The sequence below is a fragment of the Carex rostrata genome, chromosome 2 (genome assembly GCF_964058835.1).
Source record: "Carex rostrata chromosome 2, lpCarRost1.2, whole genome shotgun sequence".
Lineage (NCBI taxonomy): Eukaryota > Viridiplantae > Streptophyta > Magnoliopsida > Poales > Cyperaceae > Carex > Carex rostrata.
In genome coordinates, this window is record NC_135919.1 from 8,088,028 (window position 1) to 8,111,654 (window position 23,627).

The following is a 23,627-nucleotide window of genomic DNA, read 5'->3' on the forward strand; positions in this document are numbered from 1 at the left end:
CTGAAGGGATAAAAATGGTATGGATAATATTTGATCCGTATTCAAAAAAATAGATGTAGATATCCGATATTCGAATATCCTCTCGGATATGAATACTGATATGGTTTTAAATTTCAATTATCTATATCCATATAGTAGATATATAACATATATTTTAATATATAATATTATGAAAAAATTATGCTATTTACTATTATAATTAGATATATATATTATGAATTTTAGTATTTTTTTTAATAATTTTTATATTATTTTAATAAATATTTGATTCTATCCATATCCAAAAAAAAAAATATGAATATGGTTTTACCGCTATCCGCTCCGGGATTTTTTTTAAATAGTATTTCTTTAAATTATTTCAATTGAACAAGCCTTGTTTGAGTGGATTTTGGAAAACTAGCCTCCACCGATCCTAGGGATCGGTGGAGTAAAAAAAATCCAATCTACACTGGTTCTAGAGACCGGTAGAGCTAATTTTGCACCACCAGATAGCCTCGCCATAGAAGATCTCTCATCTATACCTCCACCGGTCCCTAGAACCGGTGGAGCCTTGATTTCAAATTTTAAATCCCAAGTTATATAGAGCAACATCCCATCCTCGAATACAAAAACAGATGGAGACACCCAACATATTTCAGCTTTTCTGTTTCCACATTATATCTAGACTATCTCTTGTTTACTTGACGACATGGCAACACAATAATTTAATTGAACAAATAATTAGCTTCCACATAAGCAGAAGTGAATAGTGGTAGAAATAGACCCGTTATGTACTAACATTTGGAATTTGAAAGCAGCCTATATACAATGAATAAAGAAAATAATTGGAACCACTCAAATATACCTTCGACGGCTCTTCACTGTTTTTAATTTTAAATCCTAAACCTACACCGGTTCTGTGGACCGGTGGAGACGTTTTTTAAAGCTACACCGATCCTGTGGATCGGTGGAGGTCTCGGTGTGGGTCTTGGTGTGGCATTTGGTGCAGCATATCTGTGGCGGGGTAAATGTTGGCTTCACTGGTTCTAGGGACCGGTGTAGGTTGTGTTTTTTTGGCTCCACCGATCCTAGAAATCGGTGGAGGCTAGTTCTCGAAAATCAAATCAGAGAAGGCTTGTTCCGTTGAAATAATTTAAAGGAATTCTATTTTAAAAAAAAAATCTCCGCTCCGTATCCGATCCGTTTTCACCCCTATTTACACCCCTAGGACTCTAATTAAAAGGGGCAGTTTCCGAATATTATCAAGATGTATATAGGCGATCTTTACACATCATTCTTTATTGTCATTATAAGTTGCTCGGTACGTGAATTATCTGATGCCAAATAAATGAACTCAAAACCTAAAAAAATGGCAATCTCATTTTTCAAACAGTCATATTTATTGGATGACGCTAGTAAAGTAAAACACAATTAAAAGAATTTAATATATATTACAATTAAAAAAAATAAAACTGCTCTTCTCCTGCTCATATATATGGGATGATGCTAGTTAGGTAAGAAACACAATTAGAATGTAAACATATTGAACCAAAAGTGCATAAATTTAGCTCACATGTTAACAGATTAATTTCTCTCATTATTAGTTACAGCTTAGTAATTATGCATGTTGAGTGCTTTTGATATATTAGTGACAAATATCTATCAAATTTTAGTTACCTACATTCAAACAATACTTAACATCAAAGTCAAAATATACAAACTACAAATAAGAATAGTTAACAAAAAAGTTGAACTATACAAACTATGGATGGTTTCTCTAACAAATAAAATGAGTAAGATGATGGAGAAAACTGAAGTTGTATCTTCTCTTAGCATGGATGGTTGATTTGGGCAATTTGGAATGGATTTGGTAACATTTACAGCGATTTTTTGGAAGCCATTTATTTATTTATATTATATTACTAGTAGTACCAGTGTAAACTGCAATGACAGTCCCTCTTCAGACAAGAGCAGCAGCTCTAAGACTCCGCAAAGCAAGCGGAGAAAGTCCGTCAAGAAGCTTGCCAAAATTGGCAAAAAATTATTTTGTTTTTCTTGAGGTATTTAGAGGGTAGGACCATATGTAGTTAACTTCTTATTATTTTATTTTTAAGTACATATTCTGCAATGGCTTATAACACAAATATGGTTAATTATATGATATTAGTGTTTTAGCTTGACATCTGATGAGTGTTTGGATGTTATTTACTGTACATTTTCTTTCTTTTTTTAGTATATATCTTGCTATAGCTTATAACACATTGGAGTAATTATCTGAGATGAGTATTGGAGCTGACAGCTGATAAGTATTTGAATGTTTTTTTTTACTGTGCATTTTCTTTATTTGTTGATATTTTGTATTGTGCTTCATTTCATTTGCAGATGAACCATAACATTGTTAAGTTATTAGTGCAATCAATCAGAATTTAGGTTGATGGTGTAATGTGTTTTTTCTTGTTGATTTGCATTAATATCTATTGCAATCGATCACATATCAATGATAACATTGTTGATTGTATTAATATAATTTTTCTTAACTATTTGTTTACTTTTTCTTCTTTATTTTGTCAAAGATTAAGTCATTAAATGCAGGAAAGATTTATTGTTGAAAATAATTAAGTTAGAAATGGCTATATCAAGATAAATGCAATATTTTGATGATTTATAGGGGTTTACTTGATATTATCCTTATTATTGATTTCTGTTTTCTGAAAAGAATGGCATGAATTTTTAGACAAGAGAGTCGAAAAGTTGTATAGTATTTTATTTAGATTTTATGTGATTATTATATTTTTCGAATAAAAGACTCTAAAAGGGGCAGTTTCCGAAATGGCAATCTCATTTTTATCAAGATGCTAAATAGATGAACTCAATACCTAAAAAAATGGCAATCTCATTTTCAAACAGTCATATTTATTGGATGACGCTAGTAAAGTAAAACACAATTAAATGAATTTAATATATATTACAATTAAAAAATTAAACTGCTTTTCTCCTGTTCATATATATAGGATGATGCTAGTTAGGTAAGAAACACAATTAGAATGTAAACATGTTGAGCCAAAAGAGCATAAATTTAGCTCACATGTTAATAGATTAATTTCATCTTTTGTACTTTTGATATATTGGTGACAAATACTGATTTTTTTATTTATATTCAAAAAAATATAAAATTTTAAAAAATAACCAAAGAGGGCAGCTATTTTCAAAAGTACCCAAACCGGAATTTTTTTTCCCGGTTTTAGCACCAATTACCGAAATTTTTTTTTTCCAGAAACTCATCTCTAAAACCGGAAAAAAAATTCCAGAAAAAAACTCATTTTTTTATAATATATATATATAGAGAGAGAGAGAGTGACAAATGTGCATTCGAATGTATATGGGCCGAAATACATATGGTCCAAATTTGACTTTTTAAAATCTAAACGGTCGATCCGAACCGTTCATCTTGTTCTCCATATTAATATGTGCTTGGAGACCAAATTTTATATTTTTATGAATTTATTTACTATTTATTAAGTATTTTACAAAATTGTTGATCCAACGGTGGCTTAACAAAACAGTAAAATCAGCAGCCACCGTTGGATCAACAATTTTGTAAAATACTTAATAAATAGTAAAAAAATTCATAAAAATATAAAATTTGGTCTCCAAGCACATATTAATATGGAGAACAAGATGAACGGTTCGGATCGACCGTTTGGATTTTGAAAAGTCAAATTTGGACCGTATGTATTTCGGCACATATACATTCGAATGCACATTAGTCACTCTCATATATACATATACATATATTATACATATATTATATATACATATAAAATAGTTTAGATATTGTCCGATTAATTTAGAAAATTTCAAAATGGTTTAGAATCATTTAGAAAATTTTAAAATAATTTAGAATAATTTAGGAAATAGTTTGATTTGTTTACATATCGATTAATTTAGAAAATTCCAAAAATATTTAGAATCATTTAGAAATTGCAAAAAAAAAACGTCGTTTAGTGCCTCAAAAGTTCAATTTAAGTTTTCATTTAACAGTAGGCATACAACGATCGGTATTTTGTTTATAAACGTCGTTTGGTTTTTTTTTTTAGAAACTCATTCTTTATAATATATGTATATGTGTATGAATATATAATATAATACATGTATATATAATATATGTATATGTTTATATGTAAATGAGTTTATAAAAAAAAAAAATGGAAAATCCCATTTCCGGAAAAAAAATTTTCCTGTTTTGGGACTAAAAACCGGAAAATTTTTTTCCGAAATTGGATACCGGAAATATTTTTTCTGGTTTTAGAGATGAGTTTCCGGAAAAAAAAAATTCCGGTAATTGATGCTAAAATCGGAAAAAAAAATTCCGGTTTGGAAATTTTTGAAAATAGCTGTCCTCTTTGATTATTTTTTAAATTTTATATTTTTTTTGGATATAAATAAAAAAATCGGGACAAATATCTCAAATTTTAGTTACCAAGCTACATTCAAACAATAGTTAACATCAAATTCGAAATATACAAACTACAAACGAGAAAAAAAAATGGTCTCTAACAAATAAAATGAGTAAGATGATGGAGAAAACTGAAGTTGTATCTTCTCTATTTACCTAGAAAGCATGGATGGTTGATTTAGGCAATTTTGAATGGATTTGGTAACATTTACAGCGATTTTTTGAAAGCCATTTTTTATTTATATTATATTACTTTGAAAAAAATATTGTGTTTTCTAATATGAACAAAAAAAAATGAATAAGTTGATAGAGAGAAAAGTATTGTGTTTTTTTTCAATATGAGCACCAACTTTTTTTTTTTTTTTTTTCATAAAACCCTTAATTAATGATGTATATGTATAAACATTTGGGCCCAATCCCATACTAACATTTGACATAAAATTGCACAAGCCACAGGCCCACAGCCAAACCCCAAACTTTACAAAAAGCTCCTATCATGGTTGTGTAGGTAATATTGTATCAAGCATAGTGACAAGATACCCGAATTATATCCGTTTAATTCTTTTTTTTGGTGATGCCAAACTGAACGCCGAATTATTCAGTTGACTGAACTTTGACCGAATTAAACCCGAATAATTCCCGAATTTTATGAACTTTTTCCGAATTTTCCGAATTATTCACGAATTTTTCCTAAATTTTTCCAAGAACACTTATTTTTTTGGTTTTTTTGGTTTTTTGCTCCCTTGCAGGACTAAGATTTTTGATCCGAATAATTTCGAATAATTCCGAATCATTCCCGAATTATACCCGAATTATTCCCGAATCACGAATTTTTGATCTCGCCGAACCGAACCCGAATAATTCATTTGTCACTATGGTATCAAGCTGTATTGTATTTGTACAACATCTTTCTAATACTTGAAAATTGATTTTGTTTATTTTTTGCAGAATCAGTGGCGCCAAGCCGCATTGGTAATTTTGAGCCCCCAAGGAACCAAGCTGACATTGTACCAGAAGAGGGCCCTTTAATATCAGCTAGTTCCTGTACCGGTCAGGTGAACCAAGCTGACATTGTACCAAAAGATCCAAAGGTGCAACAGTGGAAGTGTAAATGACAGTCCCTCTTCAAATAAGAGTAGCAGCTCAAATACTCAGCAAAAACAAGCAGAGAAAGTATGTAAAAAGGCTTTATTTTGTTTTTCATGAGGTATATTTTAAAGAGTAAGATTGGTTGCAAAGCAATTATGACCTTTTCTAGTTAACTTAATTCTTTTTATGTTATTTTAGCTATGGCTTATAACACAAATTTGGAGTAATTATCTGATATGAGTATTTGAGCAATGTATAAATTATTAGTGCAATCAATCAGAATCAAATAGAAAATATATTTTTTAAAAGAATTTAGGTTGATGGTGCAATGTATTTTTTTTTTTTTGCTTGATTTGCATTAATATATAGTTCAATCAATCACATTCAAATGCTTGATTTGCATTAGTTTTTCTCTACGGTTTCCCATAAGGTTTGGATCCTAATTATTAAATTTTTTCACATAATCCATCTAAACATTACGAAACTTAACAACATTACAAATAATTAGAATAAAATATAACTTAGACTTGTAATATTAATTTTGCAACTATTTATTTGGGGAAAAGAAAAATTAAAAAAATATATAACATACATGAGTAAAGCTAGCGTGTGACATGCTCACCAAGAAAGTTTGGTGAGCATAACTCCAAAAGTATATCGGATTGACGTCAAATGTCAAATCCAAACCGTTGAAATCCATGTACTTCATGAGTGATGCATATATATGCAAAATTTTGAAAGTTTCGAGTTTATTTGCTACACGGTCAAGTGGTCAAAGAAATGAACATTTTATTATAAGTTATTTTATATATTCAATTTTTATTATTTCTTTGACCACTTGACCGTGTAGCAAATAAACTCGAAACTTTCAAAATTTTGCATGTATATGCATCACTCATAAAGTACATGGATTTCAACGGTTTGGATTTGACATTTGACGTCGATCCAATATACTTTTGGAGTTATGCTCACCAAACTTTCTTGATGAGCATGTCACACGCTAGCTTTACTCAACATACATTGCCATGTTTGAGAATTCTATTTTCCTGATATTTTCCTTTTATTATATCCAATTAAATACATAAATGATATTAAAGATTATTATCTTTGTAAAAGTGCTAATATATAAAGATTATTGTGTAAAACTAGCGTGTACTCACTAAGAAAGTTCAATGATCATAACTCTAAAACAACAAATTCAAACCGTTAAAAACTGATCTACTTCACGAGTATTGTGTGGACATGCAAAATTTAAATTTTTTTGAATTCATTTAGTATAAAGTCAAGCGGTCAAAAATGATGACAAGTGAATGCATTAAAATAAATTATATATAGAATTCCATTTTCATTCATTTTTTTTACTGCTTGAGTTTGTACTAAATAAGTTTGAAAATTTCAAAATTTGCATCTACATGTCGGTTTCAACAATTTGAATTTGTCATTTAAAGCAAATCTAATAGATTTTAGAATTATGCTCACGACGCTCTTTGGTGAGCATAACACACGCTAGTTTTACTCTCAAAAATCAGACAATTCTTTGAACGCCCTCCTATCCACATCCAAAGGAGGCTTAAGGTTCATGCATGCAGCGTCATATATCTACACTTAGTCCAGAGAGTTTTAAGCCACCTCCACGATTTTATTTTATTTTTAATCACATACGTTGAAATATAAATGAATTTATATTTACTTAAATTTTTTTATATTACTCGGCTCCCCTCGTAAAATACTAAATGTGTGCTAGTAGTTTCATGTGTGTTAAAATTTAAATGAATTTACGTTTACTTAAAAGTTTTTATATTACTCAGCTCCCCTCACCAAATACTAGATGCACGTGTACTGGTGCTAAGATTCTATTTTATGATTGTTAGAACTTGAATTCAAATCCCACAAACCATAAATTAATAATTATGCATTTTAAATTTTAATCCTCTTAACTAATTTTTTTTAATTCCTCTCCTAGATGCATGCATGCACCCCACTTCTATTATCCGTGAAGAAAGAACATTCACTATATTATGTCTTTAAAAGATATATAGTGTTATTTTATTCATAATTAAATACTATGTAAGTCATATAAAATTTGAATATTATGTTATTTATATATTCAATAATATATTTATAAATTTATTTTTCAATTCTTATTTTTTTCTTTTTTAAATTTAATTATCAAAATTCTGAAAGCCCTCCTCTATGTTAATTAGGGTATCCTCTGCGTTACAGTTACCACATAAAATAAATAATAGCTAAATCAAAATTATCTCGATGTCTATTTAGTAAAAAAATTCAGCTTCAATTTACATCCGAGTCCAGCTTCAATAATAGCAACACCAACTTAGATTAAGCAATTCATGTTATTAAGCATAGAAATATGCACATTTTAATAGAGTTGGAATTTATTATAGGAGAAAAGAGAATGCTCCATACCATTACGCAAAAGAATAATGTAAGGTTAATTAGGATCAGGATTCTAAATAGCGCGCTATAGCGTTTTCGGACCATAAAAGCTATGGCGCTATCGACGCTATAGCGCGCTATTTGAGAATAGCGCTGTTTTTCAGCCAGCGCGCTATGACGCGATAAATGCTATTTAAACCTTTGATTATGATAGTAATAGGCTACGTACGGAAACAAACTACACTGCACATTAATGGGTTTTTAGACAATTTGATTTGCAAAGGAAAATGAAAAACAATATCGGATGGCGCTGCAATTATTGAAAAAAAAAAATTCTTTATAATCAATTTTTTTGTCCTCCAAATGTTGGCAGATTATATTTAAGAAGGAGAAAGGAGAAAGGAGGGGAGGGAGAGAGAAAAATGGAAAATTGAGACTTACAAGGATATTTTGTTAATTATTTTAGAAAAGGGATATCTTGTTTGATGAATTTTAAAAAATTGAGAATATTTTGTAAAAATTTTCAAATGGCCGAATTATATTACTTACCTAGCGACGAGGCAAAAGGGGGACCCAATTCATAAAGATTCTTGCCTTCATGCCCAATATATTCTCCAAATTTATCCGTGTCGTCGGGGACACGTTACAAAATGGATCTTTCATATTTATGCAATGATCACGTCTGCGAGTTACAGCAACCTAAACAAAGCAAATAACTTGAAAATAAAATTAGAGAACTAATACACTCAGGTGAGGATTTTGCAGAGTTTGGGAATTAGAGTCGGAAATATTAAATGGAGGTCAATAGAAATTGTGTCTTTCTTCTGTTGTTCTCATTTCTCCTCCTCTTCACTCTTTTTGGTGCAACTCAAGCCCATGTCAGGTCTCTTCAATCCGCTCACGCCATTAATGAGTCAGGTCTGGCTTCTCATCTTCTCACAGTTTTCACATTTGGGTTCTCTCAATTTATTTTAAAATTTAAATTACCTTCCAGATTTCATTTAAAATTAATTTGATGCTATGACTACTCTACTTGATTGTAGGCAAAGAAATCAATTTGGCAACAAACTTTACCAAAATTGATAAGCTAGCAGATGAAGGCAATGATGGACATGATCAATTAATGAGGCGCGCAATTCTCAAATCAACTGAGACTTCAAAGAAGAAATACGTATATATAAATAAAAGAAACAAAAAGAAGAAGAAGAAGAAGAGTGCAGCTACCACTTCCCATGGCAATCCTTCATTGGCTCTTCTCTTTTCCACCTTCCTGTTAGGATTTGCTGCGCTTTTGGTCTGTTAATTGCGTACATGTTGGTTTTTTTAACAAGTTCTTTTAAATTTTACAATTATACTTCATGTTTCTGTTACATGTGCTATGCCTTAACTAAGCAATTAGTTTGGATTTGTGATTGTACGGAGTGTCTTCAGGGGTGTCAATGACACCCGTTTACCCGTTTACCCTATCCATATCGTATTCAATAAGACGGGTATAGGTAAGATTTTTTTTTCGTTAACTTATTGGGTATGGGTATGGGTAAGAATTTTTTTTCGTTAGATAAATGGGTATGGGTACGAGTAAATGTTATTTTGTACCCGTTGGGTAACAGGTAATTATATAAAATAAATTATATCATAAGAAGAATATTATGCTAAACATTTTACTTTTTTATTTGAATGTTTTATTATTTGAATGTTTTTTAATTAATTATATAAAATAAATTCAGATTTGATTCGAAATTATAAGTTTGTTCTGAAACGAACCAAACTAGTTCAGTTCGAAATTAATTCGAACCAAATTTGAACTGGGTCTGATTCGATCAAAATGGGTTCACGAACTTTTATGGTTCGAATCTCATAATAACACCGGTCGTTCATTTACCTGATAAAATTAAAACACAAAATAGAGTCCTAATTTAACCTAGCCAACGCTGGACGCTCTCATCTCAAATCTCAATAATCCGCCTCTCCCTGACTCGCTCTCGTTCTAAAACCTAGTCAACGCTCTCGGTGACTGGCCGTCGCTCCTCTGTCCGGCCTAGACGGCCGTCGCTCCTCCGCCTTTCTCTTCAGTTAGTGCATATGTTTGGTTACTGTGCAATTTTCATGCTCCATTGTTTTTTTTTCCCCACTGACAAATATGCAACTAAAATACATGAAAATAGAAGTATATTGAATTCTCCTTTTACCTTCTTCCCATTATTTATTTGAGTAGAACTAGGGTGTTCTTAAGCTCACCAAAGTGTTTGGTGAGCTTGACTCCAAAACCCGTCAAATCGGTTTCAAATGACGAATCCGAACCGTTGGAACCCGTCTATTTTACGTGTGATGCGTCTACTTGTGAAATTTTTTAACTTTTGAATTAGTTTAGTATAAAGTCAATTGGTCAAAATTAGAAGGTTAATAAATTAATTTTAGTGCATTCATTTTTTGAACATGTTTTGACCGCTTGACTTTATACTAAACTAATTCGAAAGTTTAAAAATTTCACATGTAGACGCATCACACGTAAAATAGGCAGGTTCCAACGGTTCGGATTCGTCATTTGAAACTGATTTGACGGATTTTGAAGTCAAGCTCACCAAACACTTTGGTGAGCTTAAGAACACCCTAGTTCTACTCTATTTATTTCTGCTATATTTGCAAGAAACAAGTTTGTAAAAGTTGCTTATTTGGATTAATAATTTTATTTTATTTTCTTAGCTTTAAGTTATGTGCAATTGATACGATTGTGTCTCCTATTAAACCTAAAGCTGGTGATGTGATTCAAACCTGCTAATTAAACGGCTGGGACTTCATCGTACTGATTTAACTTAATGGATCTCTAACGGGCCTTTTTGGGCCCATGCAAAGTAGTTAGTGGGCCCGTTTTCAGGGGGACATTTATGTACGAAACGAGTGAGTTTGCTGTTCGCAAGGTGCCTGCCTTATCATAGAATAGCACTAATAACTTATACATTGCTCAAATACTCATCTCATATAATTACTCCAGATTTTTTTTTATAACCGATAGCAAGTTATGTACTCAAAAAAGAAGAAGAAAAAGTTAACAAGGCGTTTGAATACAATTTCGAAAATAGCAAGAATAGCGCTAACCTCAAGTTAGTGCTATTCTATCGTTTAGATGGATTAGCAAGAACCTCTCATTAAACTTTGAGAGTTGTTCTTGCTAATCCATCTAAACGATAGAATAGCACTAACTTGTCAAGTTAGCGCTATTCTTGCTATTTTCGAAATTGTATTCAAACGCCTTGTTAACTTTTTCTTCTTCTTTTTTTAGTACATAACTTGCTATCGGTTATAAAAAAAATCTGGAGTAATTATATGAGATGAGTATTTGAGCAATGTATAAGTTATTAGTGCAATCAATCAGAATCAAATAGAAAATAATTTTTTAAAAGAATTTAGGTTGATGGTGCAATGTATTTTTTTGCTTGATTTGCATTAAATATATATAGTTCAATCAATCACATTCAAATGTAGATTTGCATTAGTTTTTCTCTACGGTTTCGCATAAAATTTGGATCCTGATTATTTAAATCTTTCATATCATCCATCTAAACATTACAAAACTTAATATTACAAATAATTAGAATAAAATATAATTTAGACTTGTAATATTAGTTTTGCAACTATTTATTTGGGGAAAAGAAAAGAAAAAAAACATATAACATACATTGCCATGTTTGAGAATTCTATTTTCCTGATATTTTCCCTTTATTATATCCAAGTTAATACATAAAATTATATTAAAGATTATTATGTTTGTAAAAGTGCTAATAAAGATTATTGAGTAAAGCTAGCGCGTATTATGCTCATCAAGAAGGTTCGGTGAGCATAACTCTAAAATTTATCGGATTGGTTTCAAACGATGAATTCAGACCGTTGAAACCAATCTACTTCAAGAGTATTGTGTGTACATGCAAAATTTTAAAATTTTTGAATTCATTTAGTATAAAGTCAAGCGGTCAAAAATAAAACTTCATTTTCTTTCATTTTTTTGCATCTACATGTCGGTTTCAATAGTTTGGATTCGTCATTTGAAGTAAATTCAATAGATTTTAGAGTTATGCTCACGAAACTCTTTGGTGAGCATAGCACACACTAGTTTTACTCACTTTCAAAAATCAGACAATTCTTTGAACGCCCTCCTATCTGCATCCAAAGGAGGCTTAAGGTTTGTGCATGCAGAGACATATCTACAATTAGTCCAGAGAGTCCTAAGCCACCTCCATGATTTTGAAGTTTATAATCACGTACATTGAAATTTAAATGAATTTACATTTACTTAAAGTTTTTATATTACTCTGCTCCCCTCATAAAATACTAAATGTGTGCTAGTAGTTTCACGTGTGTTGAAATTTAAATGAATTTACATTTACTTAAACGTTTCTATATATTACTCAGCTCCCCTCACAAAATACTAAATCCCCGTGTACTAGTAATTTAGTGGTTAAGACTATTTTGTGATTTTTAGAACTTGAGTACAAATCTCACTAACTATAAATTAATAATGAGGAGGGTTCCAATGCCTCATTTTTTTTCATACCTCATATTTTATTTTTTTCGTTTTCAAAGTTCAAATTGTCGATCCGAACCGTTCAACAAAATATTTATACTAAAATATGCATGGAGATGAAATTTTATATTTTTTGGAATTTTTTTGCTATTTTTTAAGAAAGGTACAAAATCACTGTTTTTTAACCGTTAAAAAAAACAGTGATTTTCTACCCATCTTAAAAAATAGTAAAAAAATTTCAAAAATTATAAAATTTCATCCCTAACCATATTTTAGTATGGATATCATGTTGAACAGTTCGGATCGACAATTTAGACTTTGAATATGAAAAAAATGAAAATATAAAATATGAGGTACGATGAAATATAAAAAAAAAATGAGGCATTGGAACCCTCCTCATTAATAATTATGTATTTTAAATTTCAGCCTCCTAACTAAATTTTCTAATTCGGCTCCTAGATGCATGCATACACCCCACTTCTATTATCCGTGAAGAAAGAACATTCACTACATACTGTCTTTAAAAATAAGTGTTATTTTATGCATAGTTAAATACTATATAAGTCATATAAACTTTGAATATTATGTTATTTATATGTTCAATAATATATTTATAAATTTACTTTTCAATTCTTATTATTATTCGTTTTTAAATTTAATTATTAAAATTCTCAAAACCCTCATCTATATATGTTAATTAGGGTAAGTATTCTTTGCGTTACAGTTAGGGCTGGCAACGAACCGAACCAAACCAAACCTAATCCAGGTTCGGGTTCGGATTCGAAATAATTTCGAACCAAACTGGTTCGAAATTGATTCTGATTTCAAACCTCAAAGATCAGTTCGGGTTTGGTTCGGTACATATTCGAACTGGTTCGGTTTGGTTCGAAATAGGTTCGAAATGAGATCTGATTTTAAACAATCCATTAAACAAAGTGCAAAAATAAACAGAAAATAGAACAATCCATTAAACAATCCATTGATTAATCCATTAAACAACATACAATAGCACAACCAATCACATACAATAGTTCAAATGAAAAATAGAGAAAATAGAAAGCTACCCGAAACAGAAAATAGAAAGCTACCCGAAACAGAAAACCAATGCCATAATAGGTCTCAGTATCATGTGTAGTATCATATGTGGCATCCTAAACTAGACACTGAACTCCAAAAGAAGCAGTATCAAGGTTTCAGCCATGTCGATTATTTACATCATTGACCATAGGCAAAACACAATTACACCCATCCTAATACCCATAGCCAACAACTTACAGACATGCTAGCAAAACAGGTAAGGCATGACAGTAAAAGCACTTAACATAGTCAACACAGAGAGGAGCTACAGCCAACACAATATAGTCAACACAGCCAGCTTACAGAGAAGCACAACCAGCACAGCCAACACACAACATAGTCAACACAACCAGCTTACAGATAAGCACAACCAGCACAGCCAACACACAACATAGTCAACACAACCAGCTTACAGAGAAGCACAACCAGCACAGCCAACACAACACAATCAACACAACCAACACAACATAGTCAACACAGCCAACTGACAGAGAAGCACAACACAGCACATCCAACACAACCAACACAACCAAAACAACCAGCACAGCCAAAACAACCATTTAGATCAGCAGCCAAGCAAAGCTAGAACAAGAAAATAATATTTCAACCATTCATATCAGCAGCCAAGCAAAGCTAGAACAAGAAAATAGTATTTTCACTAATCAGTTACCTGTTGAGCATGCTGAAATATTAAGCTTCTCTAATCAGTTTTTGTCATCGGTATTTTCACTTCAAGGTTCTCCTCTTCTTTGACTGCTTGCTGAAAATATTAACAAAAACAAAAGATAAGTGTGAAAGCTATTTGAATAATCAAATAAATGAATAATAGATTTTGTAACCCTCGTCTCTTACTTGTAAAGTGTGTAATGTGACAGTTGAGCTTGCTCTTATCCAATCACCTCCACAAACCAAAAGTTCGACCATATCTTTACTTAGGGAACTCCTGTAGTCATCTAGTACACGACCCCCGGCACTAAAAGCCGACTCAGAGGCGACTGTTGATATTGGAATGCCAAGGACATCTCGAGCAAAATTGCTCAAAATTGGAAACTTCACACAATTAACTTTCCACCACTCCAACACATCAAATTTCTCTCCTTGCCCCACAACAAGAACCCTTTCTTCTAAGTACACCTCAAGGTCTGTTTTTTGAGACTCTTCGGTTTGGTTTTCAATCACAAAATGAAAATAGTCATCCTCGGGTTGGGTATTATCTAAAGAGGTACCATCTAGAAGCAAGGTTGAAGAACTCGATACACTATTGGAAGCCACATATTCCCTTTCATATTTCTGAAAAAGCAATTCAACCTTGCTTCTAACCTCTTCAATACGAGCATCAACCTCATAACTTTGGTACAACTTTTTGAAACAAAATCCGATCAAATTCATTTTGAACCTTGGATCTAATATAGAAGCAATAGTCATTAAAAGACTAACTTCTCCCCAATACTTTTCAAACTTCACATACATGACTTGAGACATCTTACTCAAGAAATCATCTGACGAACTGTAAGCCTCACATATTGCCTTTTTAACCTTAAACACTTCATTAAAGAACAAATTTGAGGTGGGGTAGGCAGTTCCCGAAAAAAGGTTTGTCGCTTTAGTGAAAACATCAAGCAACTTCATTACCTTTTCGGTATTTGCCCACTCTAACTCCGTGGGCAGCCACTTAAAAGTTGAATCTCTCTTGGCATACCCTTCAAGCGCAACCTTGTAATAAAGAGCCGATTGGAGCATGCGATGTGTTGAGTTCCACCTAGTTTTCACATCAGAACACAAGGATCGCCTAGTGGGTATGCCTAATTGGATAGCAATTTCTCCAAATTCGAACAATCTAGCCGGGGATTTTCTAAGGTACTTAACACCCTCCCTAATCTTGACAATGCAATCATTAATTCGGTCAAGTCCAACTTGCACTATCAAGTTCAATACGTGAGCACAACATCTCACATGAAAAAAACAGCCATTAAAATGCAACATGCCTGTTACCTCAAAGTTGGACTTCAAAATGAGCGCAACCTTATCATTATTAGATGCATTGTCTAGGGTAATTGTTCCAATTTTGTTTAAGATACCCCACTTTTTAAGAGACTCCAAAATGGCATCCGAGATTGCCTCACCAGTGTGAGGTGGTGCAAGCTCAATAAAACTAATGATTCTTTTTTGCAACTTCCAATTTGGATTTATGTAATGAGCGGTTATAACCATGTAACCAATGGTTTGATTTGAAGTCTAACAATCAGAAGTGAGTGATATCATTTTGGCATGCTTGAAAACATTTTTAATCTTCTCTTTTTCAGATTCAAAAAACTTTATGCAATCATTTTTTATGGTGTTTCTAGTCACTCTTTGATACAAGGGATTGTTGTACTTCATTAGAATATTAAACCAATGGTTTTCAATAAACGAAAACGGCAATTCATGAGCCATGATCATCTTTGCAATAATCTCCCGACATTTTATGTGATCATAACCCCCGCTCCCTCTCACTACATCAAGTCCAACTTGGTTATTATTTGGGAATTTCAGCGTACCCGATAGTGATATTCCTTTGACTCGTTTAATTTCAAAACATGCTTTAACATGCTTTAAGAGGTGAGAAGTACTACCACTTAGGTTCACATTGTACCTTTTTTTGCATTGGGTACACTCTGCCTTTTGTATCTTCACTGTTGTCCCTTTGGGCCCTTTCAAATCCACATCAAACGTTTTAAACCACTCCCACACTTCCGACTTTCTTTTGCATCCGGCTTTCGAACCTTTTCCCTTTACCTTTTCTTCAGTTGGGTCAACCACCGTAGTCTCATCAACATCTATAGGAATTTTCTCACTGCCATTGTCGGTATCTACAGTTTCATCTTCTTCCACCTCATTAGTGGGAGTATGAGAAGATTCAACCCGCGACATTCTATAAAAAAATTAAGCAAATAAACAAAGATGCAAATTAGCAAGTCTAATTAAAATAGAAAAGGTGCAAATTAGCAAGTATAATTAAATATGCAAAGAATCCCCAAGTAAATTACTAAAATTACTAAAATTAGCAAATCAGCAAGTATATGATCTTGAACATACCTAAACTCAAATTAAAAAGATAAAATAGAAAGAATCAAGGAACATACCTAAACACAAATCAGCAAATCAGCAAGTACATAAAAGATAAAATAAAAAGAATCCCCAAGTAAATTACTAAAATTAATTATAAGGAACATACCTAAACTAATTTGCCAATCCGCAACTGAAACAACAGATCCAACTCTACGCAATTGAGAAGGGCTCAAATCTGTAGGAAAGGATTAAATATAACTCAAATTAATAATCCAGTTCATAAATCTGCAACAGGTCAGCAACATTAAGTTCAGAAATCACTCTAATTAAGAATAAAAATTAAAAAAAAGAACTCACATTGCTACTCTGTCTAGGTTGCCAACTTCAATACTAAGCCTAAGAACTTGGCAGAAAAATTGCCTCCGAATTATACAAAGAGCGAGGTGACCATGCTTCTCATTGCCAAAACCCACTTGCAAGCAAATAAAAGAATATGGATGAGCATGAAAGTAGAGATTTACATCAAGGATTCAGATAAGTTACTGGTAATGACCAGTATAAGAACCAGTATATCGGATTCAATATGGATGAGCCTAAGAACCAGTTTCTTACTAAAGGATATACCAGTATATCAGATTCAGATAAGTAGAGATTTACCAGTATATCGGTTACCTTTGTTGGTGTTCAATCGCCTTGCTAACGACGGTGCTGGAACCCTAGGTCAGTGAAAGACTTCCAATCGATGGAGCTACGCCTTGGTGCTAGAATCCTAGCTCCGAAGTCCAAACCCTAGCTTCGAAGTCCAAACCCTAGCTCTAAAGCCCGTCTAGTGCAGTACTGAAACCGATCGTGAGGTGTACTGTTGGCTTAGAGAGAGGAGAGAGTAGTTGCGACTTGCGAGACAGAGAGGAGCGACGGCCAAGTTAGGGTTTAGAGCGACATGAGAGCGAGATGAGAGCGAGTTAGAGAGAGAGAGAGCGAGATGAGAGCGTGGGAGACTGGGAGTCTGGGACGGCTAGGTTAAATGAATGGCTCTTTTGTATTTTAATTTGATCGGGTAAAATGAACGGTTGGATTTTATGAGATTCGATTTAATCAGGTAAAATGAATGGTTGGTGATTTTATGAGATTCAAACCACAAAAAAATCACGAACCTATTTCGATCGAACCAGGCTAGGTTTGGGTTTGGTTTGGTTTAATTCCGAACCAAACCTGGTTTGGTTCGTTCCAATTCGAATCTATTTCGAATCGAATTAAACTCGAATCAAACCCGAATCAAACCCGAATCAAACCCGAATCGAATTACGAACCTCGAATTTTTTTGCCAGCCCTAGTTACAGTTACCAATTTACCATGTAAAATAAATATCAGCTGAATTAAAATTATTTCAATGTCCTTTTCATTCGCTATATAAATAAACTGCCGAATCGTTCGCCACTTCGCCTCGTTTAGGAAACGTAACCATTACGCTCTCCCCAAATTCCTCTTCCGATCAATCCCTAGGTTTTTTTAACTTCTCATCACTCAGTCACACCTCACAAAATCGCTGTAACTCGGACGGTGGATCTCTTCCGATTCAAGCGTTCTTTCGCCCCAATCCGAAGCGTTGCTTGATTTGCTTCGCTTCGCTTTTGTCTTCGTCTTGATCGCTGTCGTCTTGGAAGCATCGCATGATGGACGGTGATATCAGAAACTGGCCATGCGAGGAAAATTATATTACTTACCTAGTGACGAGGCGAAAGGGGGACCCAATTCCTCAAGGCGTCATCTCCGTAAACCCTTTCAGCTCTAATCCATGGGATTTCCCTGGTAAGCACCTAATTTTTCCTCATATTTCATATAAATCCTAATTTTTTTCACTGTAAGGTATATTAAACCCTAAATTGAAAGTTGTAGTATGTTAGGAATCATAATTGTACTATGCACAAATTCATGGGTATGTCATTATAATTGCAATTATATTAGTAAACCTTCTATCAGAGGGCATAATGAAATTTTTAATGCTTTTCCAAAATTCTATTTTCCTGCTAAGTATTTTCCATAGTACAAAGAATATGAAGAACCATAAATTCTTCTTTTGTAAGGTACATTAAACCCTAAATTGAACGGTTTGTTTTGATTTTGTTTTCTTGTTACGGTAAACCCTAACTAATATCGTCTAGCAAAGTTTTAGTATGTTTAACGAATCATAATTGCAGTATGCGTTAACTCATGGGTACGTCATTATAATTGCCAGTAAATCAGTAAACCTTCTATCAGAGGGCATAATAGAAATTTCGAATGCTTTTTTAAAATTCTATTTTCCTGCTAAGTATTTTCCATAGTACAAAGATATGAAGAACCCTAAATCATTTTTCATAAGGTACATTAAGCCCTAATTGAAGGGTTTTTCTTTATTTCGTTTTCTTGTTTCGGTAAACCCTAACTAATATTGTCTAGCAATGTTTCATAAGGTGCATTAAACCCTAAATTGAAGGGTTTGTTTTTATTTTGTTTTCTTGTTTCAGTAAACCCTAACTAATATCATCTAAAAAGTTGTAGTAAGTTTCAAATCACCATTGCACTATGCACAAACTCATCAACATGTCATTATAATTGCCAGTATATCAGTAAACATTCTATGAGATGGCATAATAAGAGTTTTGATTGATGCTTTTGTAAAATTCTATTTTTCTGCTAAGTATTTCCTTCGTTAAATAGACAAGTTTATTTTTCCTTGGGTTCATTTAACCCTAAATTGAAAGGTTTGTCTTGCTTGCGTTTTCTTGTTTTGGCAAAACCTTACTGATATCATCTAACAAAGTTGTAGTGTGTTACAAATCATAATTGCGCTATGCATAAATTCATGGGTATGTCATTGTAATTGCCAGTATATCAGTAAACGTTCTATCATATGGCATAATAGTGTTTAAGTTGCTCTATTTTGATAATATAGTTCTGTGCTGTTCTCAGCCTTTCTTTCAAAATAAAAGGATGTCATAATAGAAGTTTCAACCAATGCTTTTGTAAAATTTTATTTTTTATGGTGAGTATTTTCCTTGGTCAAATAATCAATTTTCATTTTTAATGTCCTTTTTTTCATCTACAAAGTGTACTCTAATTATCTATATTGCATCTCCCATGTATAAAATATGCACATTAGGCATGTACCTATATGCTTCGATGTGAACAGTAACCCACTAAGAATTCTCTTCTGGCACCCAGGGGCAGTTTTCGACTTTAAGTATAGGGGTGGCTAGCCAGATAAATATCACATTTAAAAAATGTTTTAATAAAAACCAAAATCAATATAACACAAGATAGTATGATTCTTCACTATTTGTTTTCTTTCACCTTGAAATAAGGGTCTAAGGTCTTTCTTTTAGACATAATTTTACATTGATTCAAATTATATACAATTTTTTTAATAATATCTTCTATAATTCCATACACAAATCATTTTGAATCATAATTTTTTTTTTTTACAAAAATTAAAAATATAAATGATGATTTAGTCTGAAAATAAAATAGTAAAACTAACCTTTATCTAAAAGTCACAATGAATAACAATTTAATAATTTGTAAATCGTCGTTGAATAAAAAAACAAACCTCAATTTCAAAAGAAAGATATATCACGTCCTTCACATCAATTTAAATTTCACCTTTATAATTTTGATTTTTTCTATCTTCAGAAAACCTTTCAATGACTTTCTTTATTTCTCTCCAATAATTTCCTTTTTTTTTCCGGTAAGAATGCCTTCTAAAATGGTCAAGGTGACCTCTCCAAAATGCCTAATGAAAGCAATAATGTAATAGGCAAGGTTTCTTTCCTCTCTTTTTTTTCTCTCTTCTTTACTATTGGACAAATCAGCAAATAAAAAATCTTACATTCAAACCCTTTAAATTTTTTTGTATTATCATAAGGGGGGCTAATGAATATAAATTAAAGGGGTTCGTTCAATTTCTATAGACTTGATAAAAAATATTTAAAATGTTGGTGGTCCCTTAGCCACCCATAGAGAAGCATACCTGCTGCCCCTGCTGGCACCATCATAAAATAATTCAACATTATAAAAGGTAATTAGATCGTAGTCTATGCCACATGCCAGTGAACAACAGCGATTGGGGGTCAAAGACTTCAAATTTTACCTTTATGTTTAATTTTCTGCTTGATTTCCAGGTTTATGCACGTACCAACTGAAGCTCAAACTATCAAGTTCTGTCCCAAAAAACCAATACAACACCAAATAAAAAAGTACAGGTGGTATTTTGTGGGTATGCAATGGACCAGACATGTCAGGTGTAGGCACTGAAGTAATTTAAAACTTTAAAATAAACAAAAGAGATAACATTTCTAAGTGCAAAATTCAGTGAATTGATCAAATAAAAAGCAAAGTTTGCTTGATCTCACGAACAATCCTTAATTTTGTTGCTCGACTTTAGTGAATCAGATTTCAATATGTACCAATGATTATGTTTTTGTGACTGGAAAGCAGAACCTAAACCAGTATTTAAAAATCTGCAAATGATGTGATTTTTGTAATCAAGTTATTGTTTGGTAAAGAGAGTGCCTAAGGGTGGTGACATCCATGCTGATTAACATGATTGCAAACTAATCTTACAAGCACACACATGTAGTAGCGATCTATATTACATTTACACCAGAATCGGTATAATTCATCTACAACTTTGCCATCGCCCTCTTTAATCAGAGTTGTCATATTAATATCTACAGGGAAACGACATGGGTCGGGTCCCCACTGTAGGGTTACTTGAATAGTGGGAGGGAAGAATCGAGAGAGATGAGAGGATTGTTTAGATTTCATTCATATTGAAAAAGAAAATGGGTGCTGAACCAAGTTGGATTGCTGAGATAATAATTAATCGGGCCTGTCAATTTTAACATCATCTAATTTCTGCATGACGGTTCAGGGTTCTAAGCACTGAGTCCACCATCCTTAGATATTATAATATAGTAAAGAAAAGATAAAAGATGATGTTTAACTTACATTATAAGTCTATTTTTAATTGCATACTTGGGGTTAGTACTAATAAAAAACTATTGAGTTTGATGTATTAATAGGACTTTTGCTTTTTATGTTGCAGATGACAGTTGGTTTTTTTCCGAAGAAAACCCAGATGAAGAGAAATGGGAAGGAGACGTCAGAAGGACCGAAAATGGATTCTGGAAATGGTCTGGCACTGTTACAATTCCAACAGAATCCGCTTTTGGGTTCAGGAATATATTTGATTTTTACCAAGGGAATATGCCTGTTGGAACTAGGACTGGCTGGATAATGCGTCAGTACCATGCCAGATCAAATAGGGAAGGAGCTATTCATGTACAGGTACCTGCTTTTGACATCCCTTTTTGAAAGAAAATGCAATTCTGATAGAGATGCAATTAGCAATTCTGCATAGGTCAAGAAATATATGATTTGTGATCTTTCTACTTTTTCAGACTATATTAAGAATAGTGTAATTTTATTATATCTTTTTTTCTCCTAAAATGAAACAAAAAGCTAAGATGTTAGATTATGCTTTTCTTAAATGCAGGAGAATATTTCATTGTGTAGACTCTTATGGCAAATTGAGGAAAGGGGCAACTCCTCTCGACCAAATAATTCTCTCTCTGCATGTGCTGATTTTTGCACATTGATACCAGACGTATGTAGATTTTTCTTATTTTATTATTGTCACAAGAAAAAAATTTCATAGCAAATTATTGTTATTAACTCAGTACATTGGTCTTGTCAGATGATAAACATAAAGGAAGAGAGAGAGGCTGATCGGCAAGTGTCAGTAAATGTCTCTCCAGACAGTTTCATTGAATTGAAAGATCTAATGTCTTCTGACGGAGAAATCAGCGAGCTGTACGATTTCTCGGATAGAGACTTCTTAGAGTTTAATGACATTCTGACGTCTGACACAGCTTCTACTAGCTCTGAAAATTCTGAGTATTTTAATATTGGTGAGATGCTGAGAGAGATCACAAGGGAGGGCCCTGTGTCTGTAGAGGAAGAGAAGGATGACTGCGTCTCTAGTTTCACTGGACCAGTCCAGTGCAAACAAGCTGACAGGGATAAACAGTTGAAAGACAAAGACAGTATATCTTGGGATAAAAACAACAGCACACCGAACCATCATTTGTCAAATGGGAGCTACCTGGAACTGATAGATCTCCTTCCCTCTGATACGACTTCTACAAAATCAGGCAACTTAGGTTCCATGCGCAACAACTCTTGTGAGTACTTTAATGCACATGAGTTACTCAGAGACATTGCAAGGGTTGACAATGCACCAGTAATTGAATCAGGTAACTGCTGATATTGTAATAATTGGATTTTACTAGCATGTGCAACTTTGTGCCAAGCCGTACTACTGTACAATATCTTTCTAATATTTGCAAATTGTTTCCATTTATATTTGCAGAAACAGTGGCAGGCCACTTTGAAAATTTTGTGCACACAAGGAACCAAGATGATAACGTTGTACCAGAAGAGGGCCCTTCAACTTCAGCAAATTCCCGTACCGGACAGGTGAAGCGAAACCTGTCGGACAGATCTGAACGTGCCAGCCGCAGCAGCAGCAGCAGCGATGGTGGTAGTAGTAGTGGAAGCGGCAATGGCAGTCCCTCTTCAAACAAGAGCAGCAGCTCTAAGACTCCGCAAAGCAAGCGGAGAAAGTCAAAGCTTGCCAAAATTGGCAAGAAGTTATTTTGTTTTTCTTGAGGTATAATATAGAGGGTAGGATTGATGACCATATCTAGTTAACTTATTTTTATTTTATTTAAGTACATATCTTGCTATGGCTTATAACACAAATCTGGAGTAATTATCTGATATGAGTGTTTTAGCTGACATCTGATGAGTGTTTGGATGTTTTTTACTGTACATTTTCTTTCTTTGTTGATATTTTCTTTTCCTTTTTTGAGTACACATCTTGTTATAGCTTATAACACAATCTGGAGTAATTATCTGAGATAAGTATTTGAGCTGACAGCTGATGAGTATTTGAATGTTTTTTTACTGTGCATTTTCTTTCTTTGTTGATATTTTTATTATGAACCATAGCATTGTTAA

The 23,627-nt window shown here is 32.9% G+C and overlaps 2 protein-coding genes and 2 long non-coding RNA genes across 4 annotated transcripts; 3 read left to right on the top strand and 1 right to left on the bottom strand.

Moving 5' to 3' along the window:
* The first annotated feature begins 1,908 nt into the window (after window positions 1–1,908).
* On the top strand, window positions 1,909–23,546 carry LOC144572624 (uncharacterized). The gene is made up of 2 exons (XR_013517762.1): window positions 1,909–2,039; window positions 23,278–23,546. It is a non-coding gene; the product is annotated as an uncharacterized LOC144572624 (long non-coding RNA).
* On the top strand, window positions 8,637–9,291 carry LOC144549763 (uncharacterized). Its single transcript, XR_013509807.1, has 2 exons — window positions 8,637–8,839; window positions 8,965–9,291. It is a non-coding gene; the product is annotated as an uncharacterized LOC144549763 (long non-coding RNA).
* On the bottom strand, window positions 14,133–16,427 carry LOC144550647 (zinc finger BED domain-containing protein RICESLEEPER 2-like). The gene is made up of 4 exons (XM_078298633.1): window positions 15,867–16,427; window positions 14,370–15,752; window positions 14,188–14,277; window positions 14,133–14,150 (listed from the first exon to the last, which is right to left on the bottom strand). The coding sequence occupies exons 1-3, from the start codon at window positions 16,425–16,427 to the stop codon at window positions 14,218–14,220; spliced, it is 2,004 nt and encodes a 667-aa protein (XP_078154759.1). The 3' UTR covers window positions 14,133–14,150; window positions 14,188–14,217.
* On the top strand, window positions 18,103–23,407 carry LOC144572616 (uncharacterized). Its single transcript, XM_078322262.1, has 5 exons — window positions 18,103–18,374; window positions 21,652–21,893; window positions 22,102–22,212; window positions 22,303–22,861; window positions 22,978–23,407. Exons 1-5 carry the CDS (start codon window positions 18,236–18,238, stop codon window positions 23,274–23,276), a joined length of 1,350 nt encoding a protein of 449 aa, XP_078178388.1. The 5' UTR covers window positions 18,103–18,235; the 3' UTR covers window positions 23,277–23,407.
* Window positions 23,547–23,627: the final 81 nt, after the last annotated feature.